Below are 23,166 nucleotides of genomic sequence, written 5' to 3'. Positions count from 1 at the left end.
TTGCTTATCCTGCTAGAACTCAGTGCAATATTTGTAACTCTTGAATATAATATTTTACTACAGCGATTAGTCAGTGCTGTAGGTATTAAAGGAACTGCACTGAAGTGATTGTAATCATATCTATCTAATAGATCCCGATTTTTAAATGTAAATGTGGAATCTTCTTTGCACACTAAGGTTACATATGGACCAATTCTAATTACATTTCCTTGCTTTCCTTATTAGAATGCATTGCATACACTTTCACTGTAATGCAGTTTAATCTTCACTTTATTTATCCTTGAAGCCTGATGAACAGCAACAATTAGTTAAACTGCTGGAATGTCATAAAGACATAAAAGCTGGGATGACCACTAGTTTACTGCTTCTAAATTTAGATAAAACTGATGATTACACTATAGGCCATACAATTAGAAACATCCCGTCTCAGAGTGTTGCTGAAAAAATGGACATTTATCACTTCTAGGCTGGACAATTGTAATTTGTTATTATCAAGTCTAAAACCTCCCTAAAGAGCCTTCAGTTGATCAAGAATGCTGTAGCAACAGTGCTAATAGGCACTAGAAACAGAAACCATATTTATCCTATATGAGCTTCTCTTCACTGGCTCTGTTAAATCCAGAATCCAATTTGAAATCCTTCTCCTTACATACAAGGTCTTGACTCATCAGGCCCCATCTTATCTTAAAGACCTCATAGCACCATATTGTCCCTCTATTGCAGCACAACTAAGGGAGGATTCAGGGTCACCTGGTCCAGCCCTATGTGCTTTAGCAAAAAGGAAAGTTTTAAGCCTAATCTTAAAAGTAGAGATAGTGTCTGTCTCCCGAATCCAAACTGGAAGCTAGTTCCACAGAAGAGGAGCCTGAAAACTGAAGGCTCTGCCTCCCATTCTACTTTTAAATACTCTAGGAACAACAAGTAAGCCTGCAGTGCGAGAGTGAAGTGCTCTAATAGGGTGATATGGTACTACAAGGTCATTAAGATAAGATGGGGCCTGATTATTTAATACCTTGTTTGTGAGGAGCAGGATTTGGAATTAAATTCTGGATTTAACAGGAAGCCAATGAAGGGAAGCCAATACTGGAGAAACATGCTCTCTCTTTCTACTTCCTGTCAGTACTCTTGCTACAGCATTTTGGATTAACTGAAGGCTTTTAACCATTAGTTATTTTTAAACTATGCACTGAATCATTAGTTTATTTTTAAAATATGACTCTCTTCCACTCTCTTCCACAACTGGTCACAGCATGTGGCTGCCCCTCCCTGGGCCTGGTTCTGCCAGAGCCTGGTTCTGCCTGGAGTTTCTTTCTGTTTCACCTTGTGGTGACTGTTGTGATTTGGCACTATTTAAATTAAAAAAAAAAATTAAAATATCATTATGAACACATGAGTTAATAGTTGGCAAGCAAATTTTATAATATAATGATAAGCTACATTTAAGGGTATTAGTAATTTTCTTAATCATTAGAAAGCCAGCTGGTTGAATTGATATATCTGTGTAGGTATAGAGATGTCTAAGAGAGAGAGCAGTGGATTTTTTTAATCATGGGATGCCTGAGGAATGGAGAAGTGTACAAATTTTCAATAACAATGTGTAAGGACTATCAGGAGGGGCAAAAACACATGTGACAGTGATACACAACATGTATGAGCACACCAAAACAGTGGTATATAATAGATAGGTCTTAAGAAATTATACAAACAATGAGTGCAAAACTGCATATGTTTATGTGACCTGAATGATATAACAGTGGGTCATTTCACAGTGTTCATCAGAGTGACAGCCTGGGGAATAAACTGTTTCTGTGGTAGCTGGTTTTGGCAAACAACACTGTAGCGCCTGCCTGAAGGCAGCAGTTGAAAGAGTTTGTCTGGGAGTGTCCTGCTTCGTGGCTGAGTGGAACCAGACACACAGGACAGACTGGATGATGGCTGTGTAGACAAAATAATTGTAGTTGTATTGTAATTGGCGACTATTCCCATTTTATAATGCACTAGGTTTTTCTTGAATATACTATCTTTTGTATGTAAAATTAAATTGTTAAAAAAAGGGCCATTTATATGGATACACTGTAATAAAATGGGAATGGTTGGTGATATTAAAGTCCTGTTTGTGGCACATTAGTATATGTGAGGGGGCAAACTCCTCAAGATGGGTGGTGGCCATTTAGAAGTCGGCCATCTTGGATACAACTTTTGTTTTTTCAATAGGAAGAGGGCCATGTGACACATCAAACTTATTGGTAATGTCACAAGAAAAACAATGGTGTGCTTGGTTTCAACGTAACTTTATTCTTTCATGAGTTATTTACAAGTTTCTGACCACTTATAAAATGTGTTCAATGTGCTGCCCATTGTGTTGCATTGTCAATGCAACCCTCTTCTCCCACTCTTCACACACTGATAGCAACACCGCAGGAGAAATGCCAGCACAGGCATCCAGTATCCGTAGTTTCAGGTGCTGCACATCTCGTATCTTCACACCATAGACAATTGCCTTCAGATGACCCCAAAGATAAAAGTCTAAGGGGGTCAGATCGGGAGACCAATCCACTTTCCAGGAAACTGTTCATCTAGGAAAGCTCGGACCTGGCACCCATAATGTGGTGGTGCACCATCTTGCTGGAAAAACTCAGGGAACGTGCCAGCTTCAGTGCATAAAGCGGGAAACACATCATCATGTAGCAATTTCAAACATCCAGTGGCCTTGAGGTTTCCATTGATGAAGAATGGACCCACTATCGTTGTACCCCATATACCACACCAAACCGCTCACTTTTGTTGTTCCAACAGTCTTGGAGGGATCCATCCAATGTGGGTTAGTGTCAGACCAATAGCGGTGGTTTTGTTTGTTAACATCAACATTCACATAAAAGTTTGCCTGATCACTGAACGAAATCTTCTGCGTGAACTGAGGGCCCTGTTCCAATTTGTTTTGTCCATTCTGCAAATTCTGTGCGCCGATCTGGGTCATCCTCGTTGAGATGCTGCAGTAGCTGGAGTTTGTAAGGGTGCCATTTGTGAGTAGCTAATATCCGCCGAAGGGATGTTCGACTAATGCCACTCTCCAGTGACATGCGGCGAGTGCTACGCTGTGGGCTCTTGCTGAATGAAGCTAGGACAGCCACTGATGTTTCTTCATTAGTGACAGTTTTCTTGCGTCCACATTTTGGCAAATCCAACACTGAACCAGTTTCACGAAACTTAGCACGCAGTTTGCTAACTGTAGCATGGGAGATGGGTGGTCTTGTAGGGTGTCTTGCATTGAAATGACCCGGTTACTGCGTTCACCAGATATCAACACAATTTCGATCCGCTCCTCACGTGTTAACCTCTTCGACATGTCAATGGCTGTGAACAAAGATAAATTTGTAAATAACTCATGAAAGAATAAAGTTACATTGAAACTAAACACCATTGTTTTTCTTGTGACATTACCAATAAGTTTGATGTGTCACATGGCCCTCTTCCTACTGAAAAAACAAAAGTTGTATCCAAAATGGCCAACTTCTAAATGGCCACCACCCATCTTGAGGAGTTTGCCCCCTCACATATACTAATGTGCCACAAACAGGACTTTAATATCACCAACCATTCCCATTTTATTACGGTGTATATGTATGTATCCATATAAATGGCCCACCCTGTAGAATGCATTTGCCCGTTCCGGGTTTAGCTTGCAGTTATTTATACTTTACATTTAAAATGAACCTTTGCTTTCTCGGTATTGTTTCAAACGCATTTTCTCTTGCTGTTGGTTCTCTTATAGCTTACATTATGGATTATAGTATGTCATTTTCCAACTTTTACGAATGCTTGATTGAAAACAAGGACTGCTATGAGTTATCAATAAGCAACGTCAGTCTTAATTCCACGGTGTCATTGACTTCCGATTTTCTCCTGTTAAATTAAAAGCATAAAAAGCGCATTAACGTATGGAATTGTACTTTTAATTTGTTTTTATTCAAAATAAAGTAACCTAAAACATACCCCTGGCATATATACACCAGTTATTAATTCTTTAAATCTTTAGAGGTAACAGCTTAATTATTATATACATTTATTTTGAGGGTAAAATATTTTAACATCCGGTATACGTCTTGTGACTTCCGCATAGCTTGACAGAGGTGGACGTCAGCGCCGTGCTGGTTGTTCCAGACCGTTCAGCTCAGTTGCTGTTTCTGCAAGCCAGGGACCTAGCATATAGCTCGTCGTTGCTAGCAGCCGTTACGTTTCTTTCGAAGAAGAAACCCCAAGTAGCAAACAAAATCTTCGAAGAACCGTGTCCGCAATAAAATGAGGATGCGGATACATTTTAGTTTTGCGCTTGTTTGTTTGTTAGCCCTATATATCCGTTCATTCTCGGCGTTCTATCTTCCGGGTTTAGCCCCAGTGAGTTTTTGTGATGAAGAATCCAAAGCTGGTGAAGACTGCCAGGTATGGTTGATTCCTACGACTCAAATTGTTATGTAACGTAGTAAATGTGATGATGAATTGGTATTTAGCGTTTTCTATATCAGTCTCCTAATCTTACCTACTCATGCTAGTTGGACAGCCCTCTCCTAGGCCTCGGCTATTGCCTGGAACAGGAGCGTAGGCAAATATTCTGGCGCATTGTTAATTGTTTTTTTTTTTTATTTGCGCTGACTGCTAGTGCCAACTAAATAAAATTCTTTCTGACTGGAATTACTGTTTTTACCAGTCTAGCATGAGACTTAGCACAATCGGGCTGGTTCAATTACTGAATGATAACGTGACGATGTCCAGTTGCGATGAAATAAAAGCCGTTATACACCTGAATTACAGGAAGTACCTGAACGTTTGACCCTCTTAGTCAGAGGGGGCTGGTGGCTCTGTTATGCATTTACAGGCATTTTACAAGCGCAATTTCGGGCAACTAGTGTGTTAAGGAAGGGTGAGTGTAAATCAATACATACATGTACATACATGTGGTTTGAACGCCTTCAACTTGTAGTTTTGTTAGAATAACAGTGCCAATATCCATAGGGATTACAAGGCTTCGGGTATTACTGAATGGAAAAACTTTATAGAAGATTGACGTCCTCCAGTAGAGTCCAGATTCTTTTACAATCAATAATAAGTGGCTTTTAACCTGTTCTGACACCCAGTATTGGTACAACACATTACATTAAGACAGTTTTTTTTCTCCCACAAATGCTTTGTCATGTACCACAAATTGGTACAGATTTATTAAAAACCATGCATGTATTAACTGCCTAACTATTCAGCACTCATAACAAGGACTTTGGTTGTTTTTTGCTCACAAATTGGCTTGTAAGGCAGCTTTGTTAAATTTAAATAAAGAAAAGGAATTAAAGAAGGGTGGCTATGGATTCCCCAGCTCCTCTACTCTGCATATCAGAGTATCCTTGGTCTAGAAACTGGACTCTGAGTTCTCCTCGATGCATCAGTTGGTGTGTGTGGCATAGGCATAGATTAAGTGCGTATGGTGCATGTGTATGATTGGATAAATGAGACTTGTTATAGAAAGCGCTTTGAGTGCTCAAATTCAGTAGAAAGGTGCTATAGAATTACCAATCCACAAGTGTTTCTTTCTTTTTTTTTTAACAGACAGATATTCAGCTGTTTGTCAATCGCCTAGACTCAGTGGAATCAGTTCTGCCTTATGAGTATGACGTGTAAGTAGCATTTAATGTTTTTTTTTCTCTTAATTGCATTTGACTGGCCTTTTTTGTCTCATTGTGATCCTTTCTATGTGTGTGACAATCTGAAACTTCGTTAAAGGTTTGACTTTTGCAAAGATGTCAAAGAATTAAGGCCTTCTGAGAACCTTGGACAGGTACTGTTTGGTGAACGAATTGAGTCTTCACCATACAAGGTGGGTGTTATCAGGAACAGTGTGAATTAACTCTTGTTTGTTTACTATATCCTGTTGATGTAACATGACCCTGATCTTCTTTTTTTTCTCCCCAGTTTAAATTTAATAAAGGTTTTAAATGCAAGCTGGTGTGCTCCACAAAAACCTACAAGCAAGGAAATAAGGATGATATAGCTAAACTGGACTTTATTAAAATGGGAATGCAGCTGAACTATCAGCACCACTGGTTAGTAGTAGTACCACACTGTAGTACCACGCTTTCTTTTTTGTGTATGCTTTGTGTTTTGCAGTACTTGCTTGTACAATGGATGAAAATGTTAATAAACTGTATGCATCAAGGTTGAAGTTAACCCCATTTTTTTCTTCTTTTTTCTTTCTTTCTTCTTTTTTCTTTTACAGGATCATTGACAACATGCCAGTTACTTGGTGCTATGATGTGGAAGATGGTCAGAAGTACTGCAATCCAGGTTTCCCCATTGGCTGCCTTGTTGCAGGAGATGGCAGGGCTAAGGATGCATGTGTGATCAATGTGAGTTTCTGGCTTTAAATAATTGTGATGTGGATACAGAACATATCACTGGACAAAAACAAGAAGGAATGTAAATTATGGTTATTATCAGTAAAGGAATGTAAGCAAAGGTGTGACAGAACATTTATAATGTAACACACACAACACCCAGTCTATCTTACCTTCTGTCAATCAGCCACTTCATTGATTTGAGCTTCACTCAGACTTACTGGCAACACGAATGGGCGGTAAGGTGCTCATTTTGACAGCAAGTGTTGATTTAGTTTTAGTCACAGACTTTTGACTAAAAATTTATTTTGTTTTTGTCATTCTTTTAGTTTGAGTCTAGTTTTAGTTGGTTAAATATCATAAGATTATAATAGACTAAATCTAAAATTTATTCATTTGGCTAAATAATAAAGTTTAAAAGTTTGTGTTTTTACTGGTGAGTTGCACCACATGGTTTACAAAATGTCTTGTTTTCCTTGACATTGAATGCAACATGTGTCCATATATCTACTCTTCTCCCAAGTGTTGCCATTTTGTTGCATTTTCATGAGAAACATTGAGCAGTTGTAGCAGTTGAGTAGTTGTACTACTACTATTTTGTTTTTGTGTCAATACATTTCAACATAGTTTTTGTCCTTGTGCATTAGTTTTTATTTAGTTATTGTGTTGTTTTAATCAGGAAACAAAAAAAAAGCCGCTGACAAAAGACAAAAGGGACTCAGATGCTGTTCTGGTTGACTGAATATTTAAGTAAGAAAAGACTTGTTTCACTCAGCACTTATCAGAGAAGTTGTCTTGACCTTTATTCACCTTCCACAAAAGAAGACTAACCAGCTCTGTTTGATTAGCAGGACTTGTAACAGAGAGAAAGAATGACATCCTATGAGTATTAGGTTAGGTATTGTTATTTGGCACCAGTTTACATGTCAAAGTATCCTTAGGCAAGATACTGAACCCTAAGTTGCTTGCGTCCATTGGAGTGTGTATGTGTGTAAATTAGTGCTGTCAGGGTTAATCTTGTTAAAATGACATTAATGCGGCAAATCTCCGTTAGCAAGTTACCGCGGATCACTCCAGGGTTCGTATGGGTGCTTGAAATACTTGAATTCTAATGTTGTCTTTTCAAGGTTTGAAAAGTGCTTGAATTTCAGATGTGGTGCTTAAAAGTACTTGAAAGTGTAACTGTACTTTTAAGCACCACAAACAACTATCTGATTGAATAGTTTTCTTATCAGATAGAGAAATGAAATGAGTCGCAAAATGTAAAAGCAAAATTTCCCCGCCTGGGCTGCCTTGCGCCTCTGTCTGTTTCAACGTGTAACCCCGCCCCTCCCTCGGCCAGTCGGGGATGAGTGCGCTAACATACTGTAGGTTGCTGTTTTAATGTGTTTGATGGAAAACGACAAGAGCGGAGTTTGCGCTCTCCAGTCGCATGATAGGTGAGTCCTATCAAACTCGCTGGAGAAATGATTTAAATATACTGAGTGTGATGCAGTATGGCAGCACTATTATATAAAATGCTGTGAACTTAGCTAACATTACTTAGCAGTGATATTAGTTAATTTACTCGAATGAAAGCTTTAAACATTAGCCTGATACATAACTAGCCAACTTAAGGCTTTCTGATTAACCCTCTGGGGTTGACGGACTCAGAGTCTCCATTTCAACTTGGGTCAAACATGCGGACTTCAAACTATATACCAGTTTTTAAATTGTGTTGATAGGCCACGTAAAACCGATGTTTTTTGTTTTTAATAAAACAGTGGCGTTTACTCTGGGAAGAAACGGTAAAAACTGTGTTTTCTAAGGAGAGCGCAAGCAAACACGCTTTGCTTGTGAGTGAAAAAAGAAAAAACACTCCTATTGGTGGAAAAATGTACCATGTCGACCAATCAAAAAAATTATATGGCAACATGTGGCATCTGGTTGTTTGGGAAGAGGGGGAAATTTTAGGAGTGAGCGAAAGAGAGAGAGCGAGAGAGTTTTGATACATGAGAAATTTGTGACGTTTACAGTGTTTGGAGTCTCAAGTTAGTGTGTTGTCTTGTGTAGTTAGTGTGTAGTGTAGTCATTGTTTTGTGTGTCAGTTCTACTAGTGAATTTCACAGTTGCTGCAAAAAAGCCACCAAAGGCAGATTGCAGTGTAAACGCTGAGTGACACACCTGCTGTCAGACCTGCAGGTTTATCCCTGTGCTGTTCTCATCTGTGTTATAGTGACACAAACTTTTTTTGGAGCTGCATAAATAATTTTTGTGCCTTCTTATTTGATGCAGAACAACTGATTGTTCTGTAAATAGTTTTAAATGGTTATATAAAAAACGTCTGAGCCTTGGCTGCATTTTTAGGTAAATAGTACCATATAACTTTGTTGTTTGCAAAACTTGTGCGTATTTTTAAAAATGTACAATTTCTATTTGCATTTCAAGTTATGAAAATCATTCGTTAAACATGTGTGTGGTTTTTACAGTCAAAAATATCACTTTCTACTTGTATTTTAAATTTTGTCTGAATTTATATAAATTGTGCTGATGCAGTTTGTCAAAATGAGAAAATAACAGATTGGCAAGATAAACAGTTTTTAAAGGTGAAATATAGAGGCCAAATCAAAAGTAGTCAAAAACAGCCAATTATACCCTGGACACCAGCTTTTTTGAGTATTTGAAATAATGGTAAAATGAGGGACCGATCCATATGGTCACAAAGAATAGCCACTTGTTTCTGTGCTACCAAAGTTCCCCGGCTTTCATTCAAAATGTGTTTATCGTCAGCACCTACACATTAAACTACTTAAGCATTATAAATGTCTTCAAGCTCACACTGAGGCCTGTGGGGCACAATCAGCCACTGAGACAGTACACACATTTATATGTGTATTTGCATACGAATATTTCATACTTTAAGGCTGCCTGTTTATTTAAGGGAGATACAAAATACATTGGGATTGTACATAATAATATCACAGATGATAAATTCAATAGATTTTAAGTAGATGCTTGTGCATTCTTAAAGTCTTATGTTGAATTGAACTATGTGATGTGCTGGAAAAGCTTGAAAAGGGACCTTGAAGGTTTATAAAAAGTGCTTGAATTTGACCCTGAAAAAGGCGTATGAACCCTGTCACTCCGTGCGTTCGTCTTTGTAATTGTTAATTTAAGAAAATTACATTTATATTTAATATTAATAAAAAATAATTAATTTGATACATTTGCAGTTATGATCATAATCATATTTATAATCCTATTTATTTCAGTCTGAGTTCAACAAGAAGAACACATTTTACGTCTTCAATCATGTGGACATCAAGATCAAGTACCACAGCGGCAAACAAGAGGGATGGACAGGAGCTCGACTGGTTGCTGCAACTCTGGAGCCAAAGAGGTAAAGCTGCGTTTGTAGTAGATGTGATAGCACCGAATTTTGAGCTAGTCTACATTGACGTTGCAGCTGAATGACAACAAAACCAACCACACTATGTCATGAATGACATTCAGTATTAATCTGACATGATGCTGTTTTGTTTTGTACACAACAGTATCAAACATACAGATGAGAAAAACCTAAATTGTGATGGAGGCAACCCAATGGAGGTCCCTGCAGAGTTTAATGGTGATATGTCAATTATTTACACCTACGCTGTGACATTTGAGGTAGGCCTCCTAACTTTAATACTGATTACATGTAACTAATATATACAGATTTCTTTGCAACTATGAGTGGGGGAAAAAAAGAAAACTAAAATTGTGATTTAATTTCCCCCCAACAGGAAGACAATACTATCAAATGGGCATCTAGGTGGGACTACATCCTGGTCTCCATGCCTCACACCAACATCCAGTGGTTTAGGTCTGAAGATGTGTTTTACATTGTTTACCCAAAAATATTTCTCTCAGACTCTCCTGCTCGTGATGCCTGTTTGCTAACGTGGGGTATATCTTGTTGTTTTTCCAGTATCATGAACTCCTTGGTCATTGTGCTGTTCCTGTCTGGAATGGTTGCCATGATCATGCTGAGAACTCTGCACAAGGACATTGCCAGATACAACCAGGTGGACCAGGTAAAGACACTAAAGTCTCTGTCTTATTGGTGCAGCATATATGTGAGCTGCAGTTGTTAGTATTAACCTCAAAGAGACCAGATGTTATTTTATTAGGTAATTTAACTATAATCAGTTCTTGTTTTAAAGTAAAAAGTAAACTATATTAAGTGAGAATGAAACTTTAGCAATATCAATGAAAACTTTGTCTTTCTAAGGCAACAGCCTGCTCTAAGGAGCAGCTTTGTTTCTATCTTGGTGTCTGTGCGCTGTTGTGTATATTCTACTCCACAATTTTATTAGCATTTATAAGGTTACTTAATGGTTGTGGTTCTAGTTCATAATGAAATATTTACATTTTATCTAAAACATTTAAGTGACGAGCATTAGACTCTGAAATCTTATGGCTAGTAGTAACACGGTGCCTACAAATCATCTTCATCAAAGTTATATGGCTAATAATTAATTCTGAAATGTAAGCTACCACTCAGTCTAATAAGATAAATCCAGAATTATAAATATTTTGTTACATTTCACAGGGAGACTTGATAAAGGTTCCATCGACCAAGGAAAAATCTACTCTATATGTAAGCTTGTCGAGATCTGTTTTAAACAAAACATTTAGGGTGCTGGGTGTGTGTCATTGCAGAAACATTCGACCAAAATATAAAATGTGGTGTGGGAACTGTACGTTAAAACTTCTATAAAATGCAGGTTTAAAGAAATAGGCAAATAATTTAGAATTTACTGCGCTTTTTTTCCTTCTACACCTCATTTTAAAGCTTTTGGTAAAAACCTTCTTAATCTTTACCTCTTTCACTTTTTTTTTCAGTATTTAGTAGTTGGTAAATCTTAAGCTTTTTATCATTTAAGTTCATTTAAATGAAGTATCAAATACCTAATTAATTGTATATTTTTGCATATTGACCTTCCCAGGAGGATGCACAGGAGGAATCTGGTTGGAAGCAGGTGCATGGGGATGTTTTCCGTCCCCCTAGGAAAGGGATGTTGCTGTCTGTTTTCCTTGGACAGGGAACGCAGATCTTCATCATGACTTTCATTACTCTCTGTAAGGACTATTTCACATTTCACCCTAAATATCCTTAACAAAGACCCCATCAACATATATTTACCTTTAAGCATCCAGCAATAATAATCATAACAAAGACTCTGTCAAGCCAAAGTTGGATTGTAGAGTCTAAAGTAATGGGGCAGCTGATAGAAGTGAAGTTTTCTGATACTTTTGCATTTCAATTACAATTGTGATTCTATGTATGGATGACTGCACTGATGAATGTTTGTTTACTGTAGTCCTCGCCTGTCTGGGTTTCCTGTCACCGGCCAACAGAGGGGCTCTCATGACTTGTGCAGTGGTACTCTGGGTTCTCCTGGGTACACCTGCTGGTTATGTGTCAGCACGTCTTTACAAAAGTAAGAGTCCAGTGATGACTTTCAATCATTAGAGTCCATATATACAGGATAACAAAACTTTGTGATTCTTACCATGAAATTCTCATTCTTTTTTCTTTTCTTTTCAGCTTTCGGAGGTGAAAAGTGGAAGACAAACGTATTGCTAACTGCACTCTTGTGCCCAGGGTATGTTTACTCTTATTTGTTTATCTGCTACTCATTAGTCTCAGTCGCACTTCAGCTCTGTCCTTGAGTGTTGCGGTTAATCTCCTTTTATTTACCTTGTGAACTGCTATTATTCCTCTCATGTGTATCTTTGTCCACTTCCCCTCCCTAGAATTGTATTTGCAGACTTCTTCTTGATGAATCTGATCCTATGGGGGGAGGGCTCCTCAGCTGCAATCCCCTTTGGTACTCTGGTTGCCATTTTGGCCCTGTGGTTTGGAATCTCTGTACCCCTCACCTTTGTTGGTGCCTACTTTGGATTCAAGAAACCAGTGAGTTAACCTGCTTAATTATTCTTATGCAATCAGTTAAAACTGATTGGTAACTAAATGTGTCAATTTGCTTCTGTGCAGGCAATTGAGCAACCAGTGCGAACAAACCAAATCCCCCGTCAAATACCTGAGCAGTCCTTCTTCACCAAACCCATCCCTGGTATAGTGATGGGTGGCATCCTCCCCTTTGGCTGCATCTTCATTCAGCTTTTCTTCATTCTCAACAGCATTTGGTACAAAAACAGGAATTCTCTCTCCGGATTTTGCTTTTGTGCCACAATTTTCCATATATTCATTAATATGTTGTGTTTGTTTCAGGTCTCATCAGATGTACTACATGTTTGGATTCCTGTTCCTGGTTTTCATCATTCTGCTCATCACCTGCTCTGAGGCAACAATTCTGCTCTGCTACTTCCACCTTTGTGCTGAGGTACCTGAATTTTGTGTGTCCCCCAGGTTCTGGCTTTAGTTGACGTGTCATTATTACATTATTACTGAATTCTAACAAGTCATTCTTTGTCCTATGTGTTAAGGACTACCACTGGTGGTGGCGATCCTTCCTGACCAGCGGCTTTACAGCAGTCTATCTGTTTATCTATGCTGTACACTACTTCTTCTCAAAGCTGCAAATCATTGGAATGGCCAGTACTATACTCTACTTTGGATACACGATGATTATGGTCCTGATCTTCTTCCTCTTCACAGGTGTGGTCTTTACTTTTCGAAAATGAGCTCTTTTAGGAGCTACTGTTAGTATCTAGTTACCTTGGCATATAGATGATTTTAAAATAAAGGGCTCGCATAATGCTCCAAATACTATGGCCACTGAAGGGGAAAACAGTTGTGTTTACAATGTTTAACTGAGACTTGAAAAACGAACACAATGTCTTTACTTGGTTCATTAGATTCCTCTATGTCAGTGGGTTAATTACTTTAAGCACTTGCACCCTGTTAAAATGCTTTAGCTTAACTTGCAGAAATACAGCCTTTTGTCATATCCAAATTGTCAGGAAAAACTACTACTGGCTGTAAAAGGCTGATAGGATATTGTTGTCATTTTCCCGGGTGGACAGTGTGGACACATGAATTTGTGAAGAGGATAACTCAGCTAGATGACATGGGATTTTATAATTCTATGGGTGCATCGACAATAAATCTTGGACTAATTTAAGTCTCAGTAACCTCAATACAAAGTCTTATCACACTGCAGCTTGTAGTCAGGACTTAATTACAGAGAGAGTTTAGATACTGCTGCACATATGTTAATTGCACTGAACATCCTTTTTCTAAAAAAAAAAAGCTTATCTGATCTTTATTTCTGACGAATGAAAAAGCTCTGAGAGCTAATCGCACGTCTTTGGTGGAAAGAGGTGTGTCATTTATACATGCGAAGTTCAATGTTTGTTCTCTGGGTCAGAGATTACAATTTGCATCAGTCACCTGTAAAAGGAGGATTCAACATCCTGTTCATATAATATTTATTCCAGGCAGCTGTACTACTACTGTGCAACCTTTGTTTACTTGTCATATATTGAGTGTCGGCTTCTTTCCTTTTATTGTTACTGGCTGTAGAGAAGCACAGTGTTAAATCCTGTTAAATAACAGTTATTTGCAATGGCCCAATCAGAATAATTTTATTTTTAGTCTCTCTGAAGTGTAATGAAAATCAGAGACTGGGAGGAGTCCCTCTTGGTCAGATCTAGTTTTGCAGATTTATTTGGGTCAGTTTTTGTCTCTATGGTTTTCCAGTTTGACAAGATGGAGCCCACTTTTCTCAGGGGGTTTCTTTTATTTTTGTTCTTTTGTTATGCAGATCAAGACCACATTCATGCATTGTCATGGATTGTGATACATTTGTCCACACTCACTGACCTTCTTTGTTAATATAGTTTTCTCTACTCTGGGCTTGTCTAGTTCTATTTAGGGTTTACACAATTTATGTACCGAACCCATGATCACACTGCTAAGATAAATAGAACATTTTTAAGACTTCACATAAAGATTGACGTATGTTGATATAGTAGTAAGTCTTTGATGTCATCAAATTTTCTTGCGCTTTAACTGAAATCAAAGTAAGAGTGTGTGTAGAAAGAGGAACATATTAAATACTAGATAACCAGGAAATACACGCCTAGTCTGTTGGCTGCCTAAAGATATCCGGCTCGCCATGTGTCGAATGATGACATAGTTTTCTGGTGTTATACTGTCAGTCGGTCAGATAAAAGTAAGACTGCAGCTTTGCTTGTCACTGCAACACTGTTTGACAATGTTTTAAGGCAGAGCTGTAAGTCCCAAGGGGATAAGATGTCAAGATTATCACCAAGAAGTAATCCAAGGATTCAAGGGGAAAAACAGTTTCCCTCCTTACTTCCAGTTTTGATCCAAATAATGCTAATCCCTACTATATCCCTTTTTAAAAACTTTTTATTTTCTTGTCTGGCTTTCACCTCATCCCAACTTTGATCTCTGCTTAATTCGGGATTGGACTGCGTGGCCCTCATTGAGTAGTCAGATAGGACTTTTATACCCAGTTGATGTGGGATTTTTACCAGTCTGCCTTATCAGCATTTCAGAGCTCATGCAAATATGCTCTTTCGTTGACAAAATTAAGCACTGATGCTGGTTTTGCATTGGAAATTGCAGACCCAATACTGAAAATCTCTTATTTTCTACCTTTTAGTGGATGAAATTTGTTGGGCAGTGACACCAACTGGCTGTCTTGTATGCATTTTTGCATTTGCTAAAATCTTCTAAAAATATTGTTGTCTTTCACTGACTTTGTATTTTATTCATGATGAATGATGCAAGAATTGTAGTTATAGAGGCGGGTAACTATTTATTATTTATATTTAAGTTACTATTACAATTGCACCATTGTCTACAGATGGTCTCTGTATAACACTTTGTTCATTCTAACCTGTCTTTTATTCTCAGGTACAATTGGCTTCTTCGCCTGCTTCTGGTTTGTAAATAAGATCTACAGCGTGGTCAAAGTGGACTGACTGAAGAACTCTGTGAAAGGACTAACTCCTAGATGCGACAGCACTGGCCTCCCCAATGCTGGTTTTGTGACAAAGGCCTGAGGTCTGATTCGACCTGAACTGAAAAACCATCACTTATCATAGAAAACCCCCCTGATGAGCAGAGCCCGTCCTCTTTTTGTGCTTTAAACCTCTGTTGCTATTTTCTTTTTAAAAATATATATAATTTCGCATTTACTGTTGACTTGTAATAATTTGAATGGCGCCTTGAAAATCAGCCTGGGTTCCAATGATCTAGCTGTCATAGTGAGCAATGTGTGTGTGGGAATGTTTTTACTTTAATTTTCTAAGGAAGGTAAAATGTTATGTATTTATCTGTTCTATTCCCTTACGGCTAAAATTCTTTTTTTTTTTTTCTTTACCTGTACTTTAATGATTAAAAAAATGTGTGTACATATACTGTATAGAGAGTGAGGGAGAGAATGCAAGTTAAAGATTGTCACCATTATGGAACCTTCTTTGGGAGTTATATTTTTCTTTTCTTTCTTTTCTCTGGTTTGTTTTAAAAGTAAAAATATCAGCCTGTATTGTAGTTTAGAAATTATATAAAACACTCACAGTGCTATGATACATGTTCATCTTCTTGGAGTTTGAGTTTGTATAAATCAGAGGGTACTCTTGGTTACGACGCACATCTGTATCATAGAGCTATGTGCTGCAGTGTGTTGCATATTAGGCTCCCGATTTGTTTCTCAACAGTAGACATGGTCACCTAGTTAATCATAAAGTAGTCCATGACTTTACTGGTCAGGTGCATTATGCACTTTCGAGATGTACCTCTTTAGATTTTAATAGGTGGTTTGCTGAACTGTTAACTACATAAAAACACTGCTGCTTTTTGCTTCAAGCAGTGTGGCACCATCACCCAAGGTGATAACATTTTACAAATAAACGCAGTGAATTCCAAACCAAGGTCACGCTTTTCTCTTTTAGCCTTTAGAACACCTAAAACAATTCCTACCACAAACAGTGTTTCTTACTATTTGTGTATTGATATAAGTCTAGTAATATTTATCGTTCAGCTGATTCGTTTTCTTGGCTGGAGCAAAATCAAAAGGCAAAATAATGTGCTTGGGGGAACGCTGTAAAAGAGATAATTATTGATGCAGTGCAATGTGCTACTCTTAGCCCTGCCCTAGCTCCTCAGTCACAGATAGTGATTGAATATTTTATAAAAAAAAATCAAATCATAAATTTCTTATTTTAAAACAAAATATTGTGCAAAACATATAACCTCAAATTGTGAAACATGTACTTAAGTAAGGGTTTAAAAATTGAACACTTCTTAAGTCCAACAAGGTTTGTAGATTTAGTCTTAAATTCTGTTATTAACCCACTCAAAAGTCAGCAGATTATAAAGAGATCCAGGAAGGAATGCAAATAGCTCAATGTGCTTTTTAAGATCCTTCTCAAACCTAAAGCCAGCCTGATACTCAAGCATTTTTTGGTATGTTGCATGTAAAGTCATGCTTTTGTACGCATTACATATAATGTACTTTTATTAAACAACAGACAATGTTTGATGTTAAATAATGAAAATGAAAATATTACAAAAGCACAATAGAAATCACAAAAATATGCACTTTTCAAAGGCTATTAAACATTTTATCTTATATTTTAGTATACTTAAACACACACTGTCCTTTACAGAGCCACTAACAAACTCGTTACCCAAGTTTGATTGTCAACTTTTAATACTGTAGTTTGAATTTGCTCAGTAACCTGTTAAATAGTTCAAGGTGAAGTACATTACAGATCTCAGAAACTACGACAGTCTAGTGATAAGAATACACCAGGAGCACATTGTGCCAAATCTTTTTTTTCTTTTCATTTTCTGAGAAGGTACCTAGAAACTTGGCACTAGACACTTAAATAAATGCACATAATATGGTGATGGATCATAGCAAACTTCTAACTTAATGATTTACCTTTCTCTGAGAGGAGTCGTGGCAAGCATCCGTGGCTTTAGGCACACAGTTTCTTTTCCTTTAGAAATACTTTATCATGAGGTATCATCACAAGTCTACAAGTGCTCAATGGAATATAAGAAATCTGTTAAAGATCTTGCAACATGCATGTTTTTATCACACAAAAATACTCGCCCCTTTCCCCACGCCAACATTTGAAAGGCATCAAACACCGAGTCCAAATATTAAGTGGTATGAAATAAAAGGAAAATTTCCACATCAGTTACGCTGTAGATAAAAGAAACAAAGGACTAAGATAAACGTGAATGTGTGGCCATCCCATGAGAGAAAGGGAATCACCAACACTTGTAAGCTCTCACTGACAGGCACAATAAATCACTTTTCTAATTGTTTTTTCAAAAGGCGCTTTGCGACTAAGAGCAGTCACTGTGATAGGGACTTTAACACATATTCTCCCACCCGAGGTTCAAGGTGGGATCTATTCCTTTTTTTTCCTACAAGCAATACCCTGAGTTGGAAAATTACAAGCAAAATTTGCTTGCAGACAAGGTCCGCTATCCTGCACCTCCAGCAGGACACAAAAAGTTTAAAGGAGACAATTGTGTGGATACAGCAGATTTACACGCCATCAGAGACATCTGATAATTAGAGTGGTCCGAACATAAGAGCAACTTCCTATTTTACACGTGCAGATTGAGAATAATTTGAATTTAGACTGATTTAAATGCCCATTTTAAATAACAGTAGTGAGTTCACTCTCGCAAGCATTATTATGTTTGCAAGAATGATGGATTGCACAAACTTTAACAGCTGCACACAGTCTTTATGTGGCACATGTGGTAACGCTTAAAAATGCATTTACATATGAAACACAATAACTCTTTCCTACAATTTGTTCTTTTACACATTAACACAACAACTACTGTGCCTAGGTTTTTCCCAGTAGCAATAACTTAACAGAGATTTTAACAAAGTGGTAAAATATCATATGTTGGTGATAAATGATGATACTTCTGTTTGTAATTCCAGCGACCTGCTGAGAACTATGAACATGCTGCATGACAGCGTCCTAAAGTAAGAGCAACTATGGTCTGTCTGATGCATGGCAGTTTATGTGCTTTGTTTGCTGTTGACTGTAAGTTCCTTCTCAGAGCTGATACTGGTAGAGGTGGTCTCCTTACGACTGTCTCTCGACTTCCTCTCAAAAGTGGGAGAGGACGATGTTGTGCACTCTTCCCATGTCCGCAGGGGGACGATTCGAGCAGCCAAGCTGGGCAGGTGAGGGTGAGCGGTGGAGCGTCCCTCAGTCGTAGTGAAGCAGCTTTCCACAGCAGAGCTCTGGTTGGGACGGCCCTGCTTGCAGAACAACCCACAGAGTAAAGCCAGAAATTCCTTTCTTACACTACGGTGCATGTAGCCATAAATATAAGGATGTAGGCAGCACTGTAAAAAGAAGAGTACAAGGGCAAGGGAGGATAACCATGAGGGTATAGCTGCTCTGGTGAACATAGATATAGTATTCAGAATGGTGTAAGGACCCATGCTGAAGATGTATGAAGCCATGATCACAAAAACCACACGGGCTGCCTTGCAGTGGTAGTGAAAACGCCTGTGTCTAACTCGAACTGGGTATCTTCTGGCTGAGTAAGGTCCCTCCGGTGAACTGGGCTGCTGGGGCTGGCATCGCTGCTGTGGGCTGCTAGGTGCCTGGAAGTCCTGCGGGCAGGGTTGAGAGTAGGACTGTGTCTGTATGGGGTGTACAAGAGCGTTCTGCCTCCGGGCTGCCCTGAAAACCATCCAGTAACATCCGAGCATGATGAGCACAGGAAGCCAGAAAGAAAAGGTAGACACCACAGCAGAGTAGGACAGACTAGAAGACCACACCACTGAGCAGATATTGTGATGTTGGTCAAAGTCTATGGTCCCCCAGCCATAGAGAGGAGGTGTGCTCTGCAGGAAACTGAGCACCCAGGTGCAGATGATCAGGTTGGTGCCCAAGTGAGGGGTCATGCGAGTGGGATAAGAAAGAGGGTGAATAATTGCCAGGTAGCGATCCACAGACACAACTATAATGGTGTTAACCCCTGCAAATGCAAACAAGTGCATGAGCACCACCAGGGCCTGGCACAGCCGAGCATCCAGAGGCCACACACTTGGCATGGTAGCTGCAATAGCAAAGGGCATGACTAATATAGTCTGAAGTAGGTCTGCCAGGAGGAGGTTGAGGACAAAGCGGTTGGCCACATGAAGGAGCTGAGGCTTCCTTTGGAACACCAGCAGAACAATCACATTCCCAAACAAAGACACGCAGACAATCAGCGATATGAGCACCATCTTCACCACACTGTTAACAATGGAGGACCAGACCGGGCCCTGATTGGAGCTGGTGAAACCAAGCTGCCCAGGAACATCAGTGACATTTGTGCCCACATCAGGCTGCTGAGAACTTGACATTGTTCATGTGACGCCCAGCAGAGTGTTAACATAAAGTCAGGTTAGTCCCATCCTAAACAGGAGAGAAAAGCAGCTGTGGGGTGCTTTGATCTTTAGGGAGTGAGAACAATAAGCTGCTGTAGCAGGTAGTCTTAGTCAGTGATTTTCAGGTGCACACTGTCCTGAAATACATTTCATCTAACGTGACATATCATCCATAACATGTGAAAATAGTCCAGAAGACTCATCCACGAGTAGCTGGAAATGGTCAGCACTGATTTGCTTTTCATCATGATCAGTGATTAATCCCTCAACATTTCACCCATCGAACAGGCCATATTCCTCTTGCAGCGCACATCTGCAGAATGAAAAACAGAAGGGAAAAAAAGAGATAAATGCCACCGTTCAAACCCTTTGCATCGACGGCGAATTGTCCGGGTAGTGGCAAATATCGCGTTCTGCTAATCTGAAATTGATGTCTAATAACGTGAAATGATCAGTGATGCGATATTTTTGCTAGAGGATGCTCACTCCCCTGCGATCGGTCTTCATCGCTTTGCTCCCATTTCAGCCTGAGCTCCAGTCAATGGCAGCGAGCTTTCACGGCTCAGCTAACATACGCTGCGTGTCTTCACCCAGCGGGGGTCTCTCATCCAGACGAGCATATCTTTCCGTTGCTGCTCTTTTCGGATTTCATGGCAGATCAAACATTTATTATGTTATCAGCTTTGATTCTTCCTCAACAGTCTTAGGCTACTTACGGTCGAGTCCTGTCTCCGAGGTGTCAGAAAATACAAGGACACCTGCACAGAAATCTCCCCCCCCGCTGGAGCCTGTCACCGACCCCCTCCCATCCGTTTTCCCTCTTTTGTTATGAGGGTGCAAATGCGTTTCAGCATTCCCGTGCAACAGTTTTTAATACATGGTAGAATCGCAAATATTATCCTAGTTAAAAAAAACAAAACAAGTCTTCAGGATGTAAATGCACCCCCTCCGAAATGAAAAAAAAAAAATCAAATAAAAAAAACAAAACAAGAATAACTCGTGTATTTGTTGCTTTGTTCTGTTGCAAAAACTGGTTAATGAAAAATATGAATGGTGTAGTTACACGTTATCAAGGTCTCAGTCAGTCCTTCAGATCTCCTAGGTAACAAGTGATTCAATCAGATGGCTGCTTGCGTGAGCTTCACATGATAGGATAGCTGTCCGAGGAGATAACAGAATAGGACCTCCGCTGCGGGCATTCCTCCAGAGCATTTGGAATTATACTTTTCAAGGGTGTCCATATTTTAACACTCTAGCTATGGCCTGTGGTGAAATACACACTAGGTAGGCTACACACTGTAATTCAGATTCATATTTTGTACCGTCTTTTGGTAATTACAGTGCTGAGTATGGTAAGCACTAGCTTACTTGTTATGCTTTTTGATTATATTACATTCTGCCCCATGACAGCTGTAATAGTCTCCAGCTTCCTGCAACCCTGAATTGGACAAGTGGAAGAAAATGGATGTCTGGCTGGCTGGATACATTGCAGTAAACTGAAGCATTGGCTGGCCCAGTCTGCATGGATAAGCAGACGTGAGACATATTAGTTTTAATTCAGAGCTCCTGTATTTCCTTTGTCTCATTTTAAATGCAGATCACTTGGAGGTTATTGTGGTACTTTCATTCATATAATTCCATCTTCATCTTTAGATAGCTTGACTTATATGCAGATTTCTCCCTGTACCACCTCAGATCAGCTCTCCCACCCATCTTACTTTATGGTTCATACAGTGTGAACTTTAAGACAGTTAAAAACAAAACAAAAACACATGTTTACTGGTTTATCTCATCTGCTGAAGCAGTTCAAAAAAAGAAGAAAAAAAGTCTAGAAATTAGTAAAATAGTTTGGTCTTCTAATGCCAAATTTCTATTCCAGATCTATTTTCTATTAATATTTATATAATAAAAAATGAAACAATAAACATTTTAAAGATTACTTGGTATAATGTATTTGAAAGATAAAATATTAATAGAACTATGTTTATAACTCATTCATGTTTTGCTAATCAATCTCTGACCAGATGAAGCCGAACATGACTAAACATTTAAGTAAAACTCAGCTCCACTGAAAAGACATGGGTTACTTAGCCTTAATGGAACTTCTGATGGTTCATTTAACACAACAAAGCTTTCACATATGGTGTTAATAATTATGTGGGATAACCCAGTTCTGATCAAATTATCCACAACCTATGAGATGAAGTCTCTTTATATGACTGTTTGAATAATATGCACGTTTGTTAAAGCCGCCATTTTTATCTTTGGAAACACAAAAATTGCTTCTACATTTCAGCCTTTGTAAAGAGGTAAAAAAAAGACTTCATTAAGATGCACAGAAAACAAAAGCACTACTCCATTGTGCAATCCAATTAGTCTGTAGCTTACATGGCCCACTAATCAACACTCGTAATTAGCCATTTTATTTCAAGTCTTTGCTCTATCCTAGCTATCAAAAAGCCCTTTGATGTGACTCTCGAGCACCCTGTGTTTCAGATTTAGATTGCAAATGAAATGCTGGTGACCGCAAAGGGGTGGGGAGATGTTTCGGTGTTCTTGTGTTGAATGGACTATGGTTCAAAGGGAGACCCACAGGCCCTCTGCCTCGTGGGATTATTAGATGTGCAATACAGCCTGAATGCTCACACTGGCCTCAAGTAGTGATGTCTGCGTCTCTGTCATTCTGCTTCCCTCTCATTCGCTGTCACTCACTAACACCTACAGTAAAATCCAACAAAACTGGAAAGAAAAAAAGAAAGAAAGCAAGACACAGAATAGGCAATATGAAGCAGCCCTAAAACCGCACTAAAACTTTGTTGGCATGGCAGAATATGTACATTTAATTTAAATTACAAATTTATAAGCAGCATTGTATAAAGGATTGCAGAATCAAGTAATACATCACCTAATACACTAATACATGCATCAATTAACTGATAAATCAAGACACTAATTGCAGGCCTAACACAGTGGATTATTAAAAACAATCCAATATAACATTCTTCTCAAAATGCACCTTGCAAATTTTTTAATTAGCCTAATTTTATGCTTGCCCAGTAGGAGGCAGAAAAGAACAATACAAGCTGAAGACAGCCCTTAAAAAGGTGTTTTGTATTAAATGTGCAGTTTTTTTTATTGCATTGGTAAGAGTGTGCTGCAAGCTAGCTAAAGCTTTTTTTTTTTTTATCTTATTCCTTATACCTGGCCTGAATTGTTATCAGTACAGCTATCCAAGGAACCACTTGTTATCAGCAAGTATCAGCAAGTATCACGATACAGTGTAAGCAAGCATTGTCCAGTTTCCCAAAATTTGCTGCTGGAGAATCATGTTTTCCTCTGTAGCCTGGCAGATACTCTTTCTTTCGTTCTCCTTTTCTTAACTGTTCACTCACTGCATG

The 23,166-nt window shown here is 38.7% G+C and overlaps 2 protein-coding genes across 3 annotated transcripts; one reads left to right on the top strand and one right to left on the bottom strand.

Annotated features, from left to right (window-relative positions):
* Positions 1 to 4,114: 4,114 nt before the first annotated feature.
* On the top strand, positions 4,115 to 16,270 carry tm9sf5 (transmembrane 9 superfamily protein member 5). Of its 2 annotated transcripts, XM_004545685.6 has the most exons (18): positions 4,115 to 4,440; positions 5,596 to 5,663; positions 5,770 to 5,863; positions 5,959 to 6,089; positions 6,263 to 6,392; positions 9,632 to 9,759; positions 9,914 to 10,028; positions 10,145 to 10,224; positions 10,330 to 10,435; positions 10,954 to 11,001; positions 11,351 to 11,483; positions 11,726 to 11,845; positions 11,953 to 12,010; positions 12,162 to 12,321; positions 12,403 to 12,554; positions 12,640 to 12,751; positions 12,855 to 13,026; positions 15,256 to 16,270. In XM_004545685.6, exons 1-18 carry the CDS (start codon positions 4,300 to 4,302, stop codon positions 15,321 to 15,323), a joined length of 2,016 nt encoding a protein of 671 aa, XP_004545742.2. In that variant the 5' UTR covers positions 4,115 to 4,299; the 3' UTR covers positions 15,324 to 16,270. The 2 variants fall into 2 exon arrangements, with proteins under 2 accessions (XP_004545742.2, XP_004545743.2); XM_004545686.6 differs by lacking the exon at positions 10,954 to 11,001 and having other exon boundaries at positions 4,116 to 4,440.
* Positions 16,271 to 16,849: 579 nt separating this feature from the next.
* gpr101 (G protein-coupled receptor 101) lies at positions 16,850 to 20,745 on the bottom strand. The gene is made up of 2 exons (XM_004545684.5): positions 20,485 to 20,745; positions 16,850 to 20,081 (listed from the first exon to the last, which is right to left on the bottom strand). The coding sequence occupies exon 2, from the start codon at positions 19,742 to 19,744 to the stop codon at positions 18,401 to 18,403; it is 1,344 nt and encodes a 447-aa protein (XP_004545741.1). The 5' UTR covers positions 19,745 to 20,081; positions 20,485 to 20,745; the 3' UTR covers positions 16,850 to 18,400.
* Between the last annotated feature and the right edge of the window lie 2,421 nt (positions 20,746 to 23,166).

The sequence above is a fragment of the Maylandia zebra genome, linkage group LG2 (assembly GCF_041146795.1).
Source record: "Maylandia zebra isolate NMK-2024a linkage group LG2, Mzebra_GT3a, whole genome shotgun sequence".
In the NCBI taxonomy this organism is placed as follows: domain Eukaryota; kingdom Metazoa; phylum Chordata; class Actinopteri; order Cichliformes; family Cichlidae; genus Maylandia; species Maylandia zebra.
This window is presented reverse-complemented; position numbering and strand designations above follow the sequence as displayed.

Coding starts and splice junctions, on each gene's coding strand:
- tm9sf5 (XM_004545685.6), top strand. CDS start 4,300: ATGAGGATGCGGATACATTTTAGTTTTGCGCTTGTTTGTTTGTTAGCC. Junction 5,664..5,769: donor CTGCCTTATGAGTATGACGT/GTAAGTAGCATT, acceptor ACTTCGTTAAAG/GTTTGACTTTTGCAAAGATG. Junction 11,484..11,725: donor CATGACTTTCATTACTCTCT/GTAAGGACTATT, acceptor TGTTTACTGTAG/TCCTCGCCTGTCTGGGTTTC.
- gpr101 (XM_004545684.5), bottom strand. CDS start 19,744: ATGTCAAGTTCTCAGCAGCCTGATGTGGGCACAAATGTCACTGATGTT.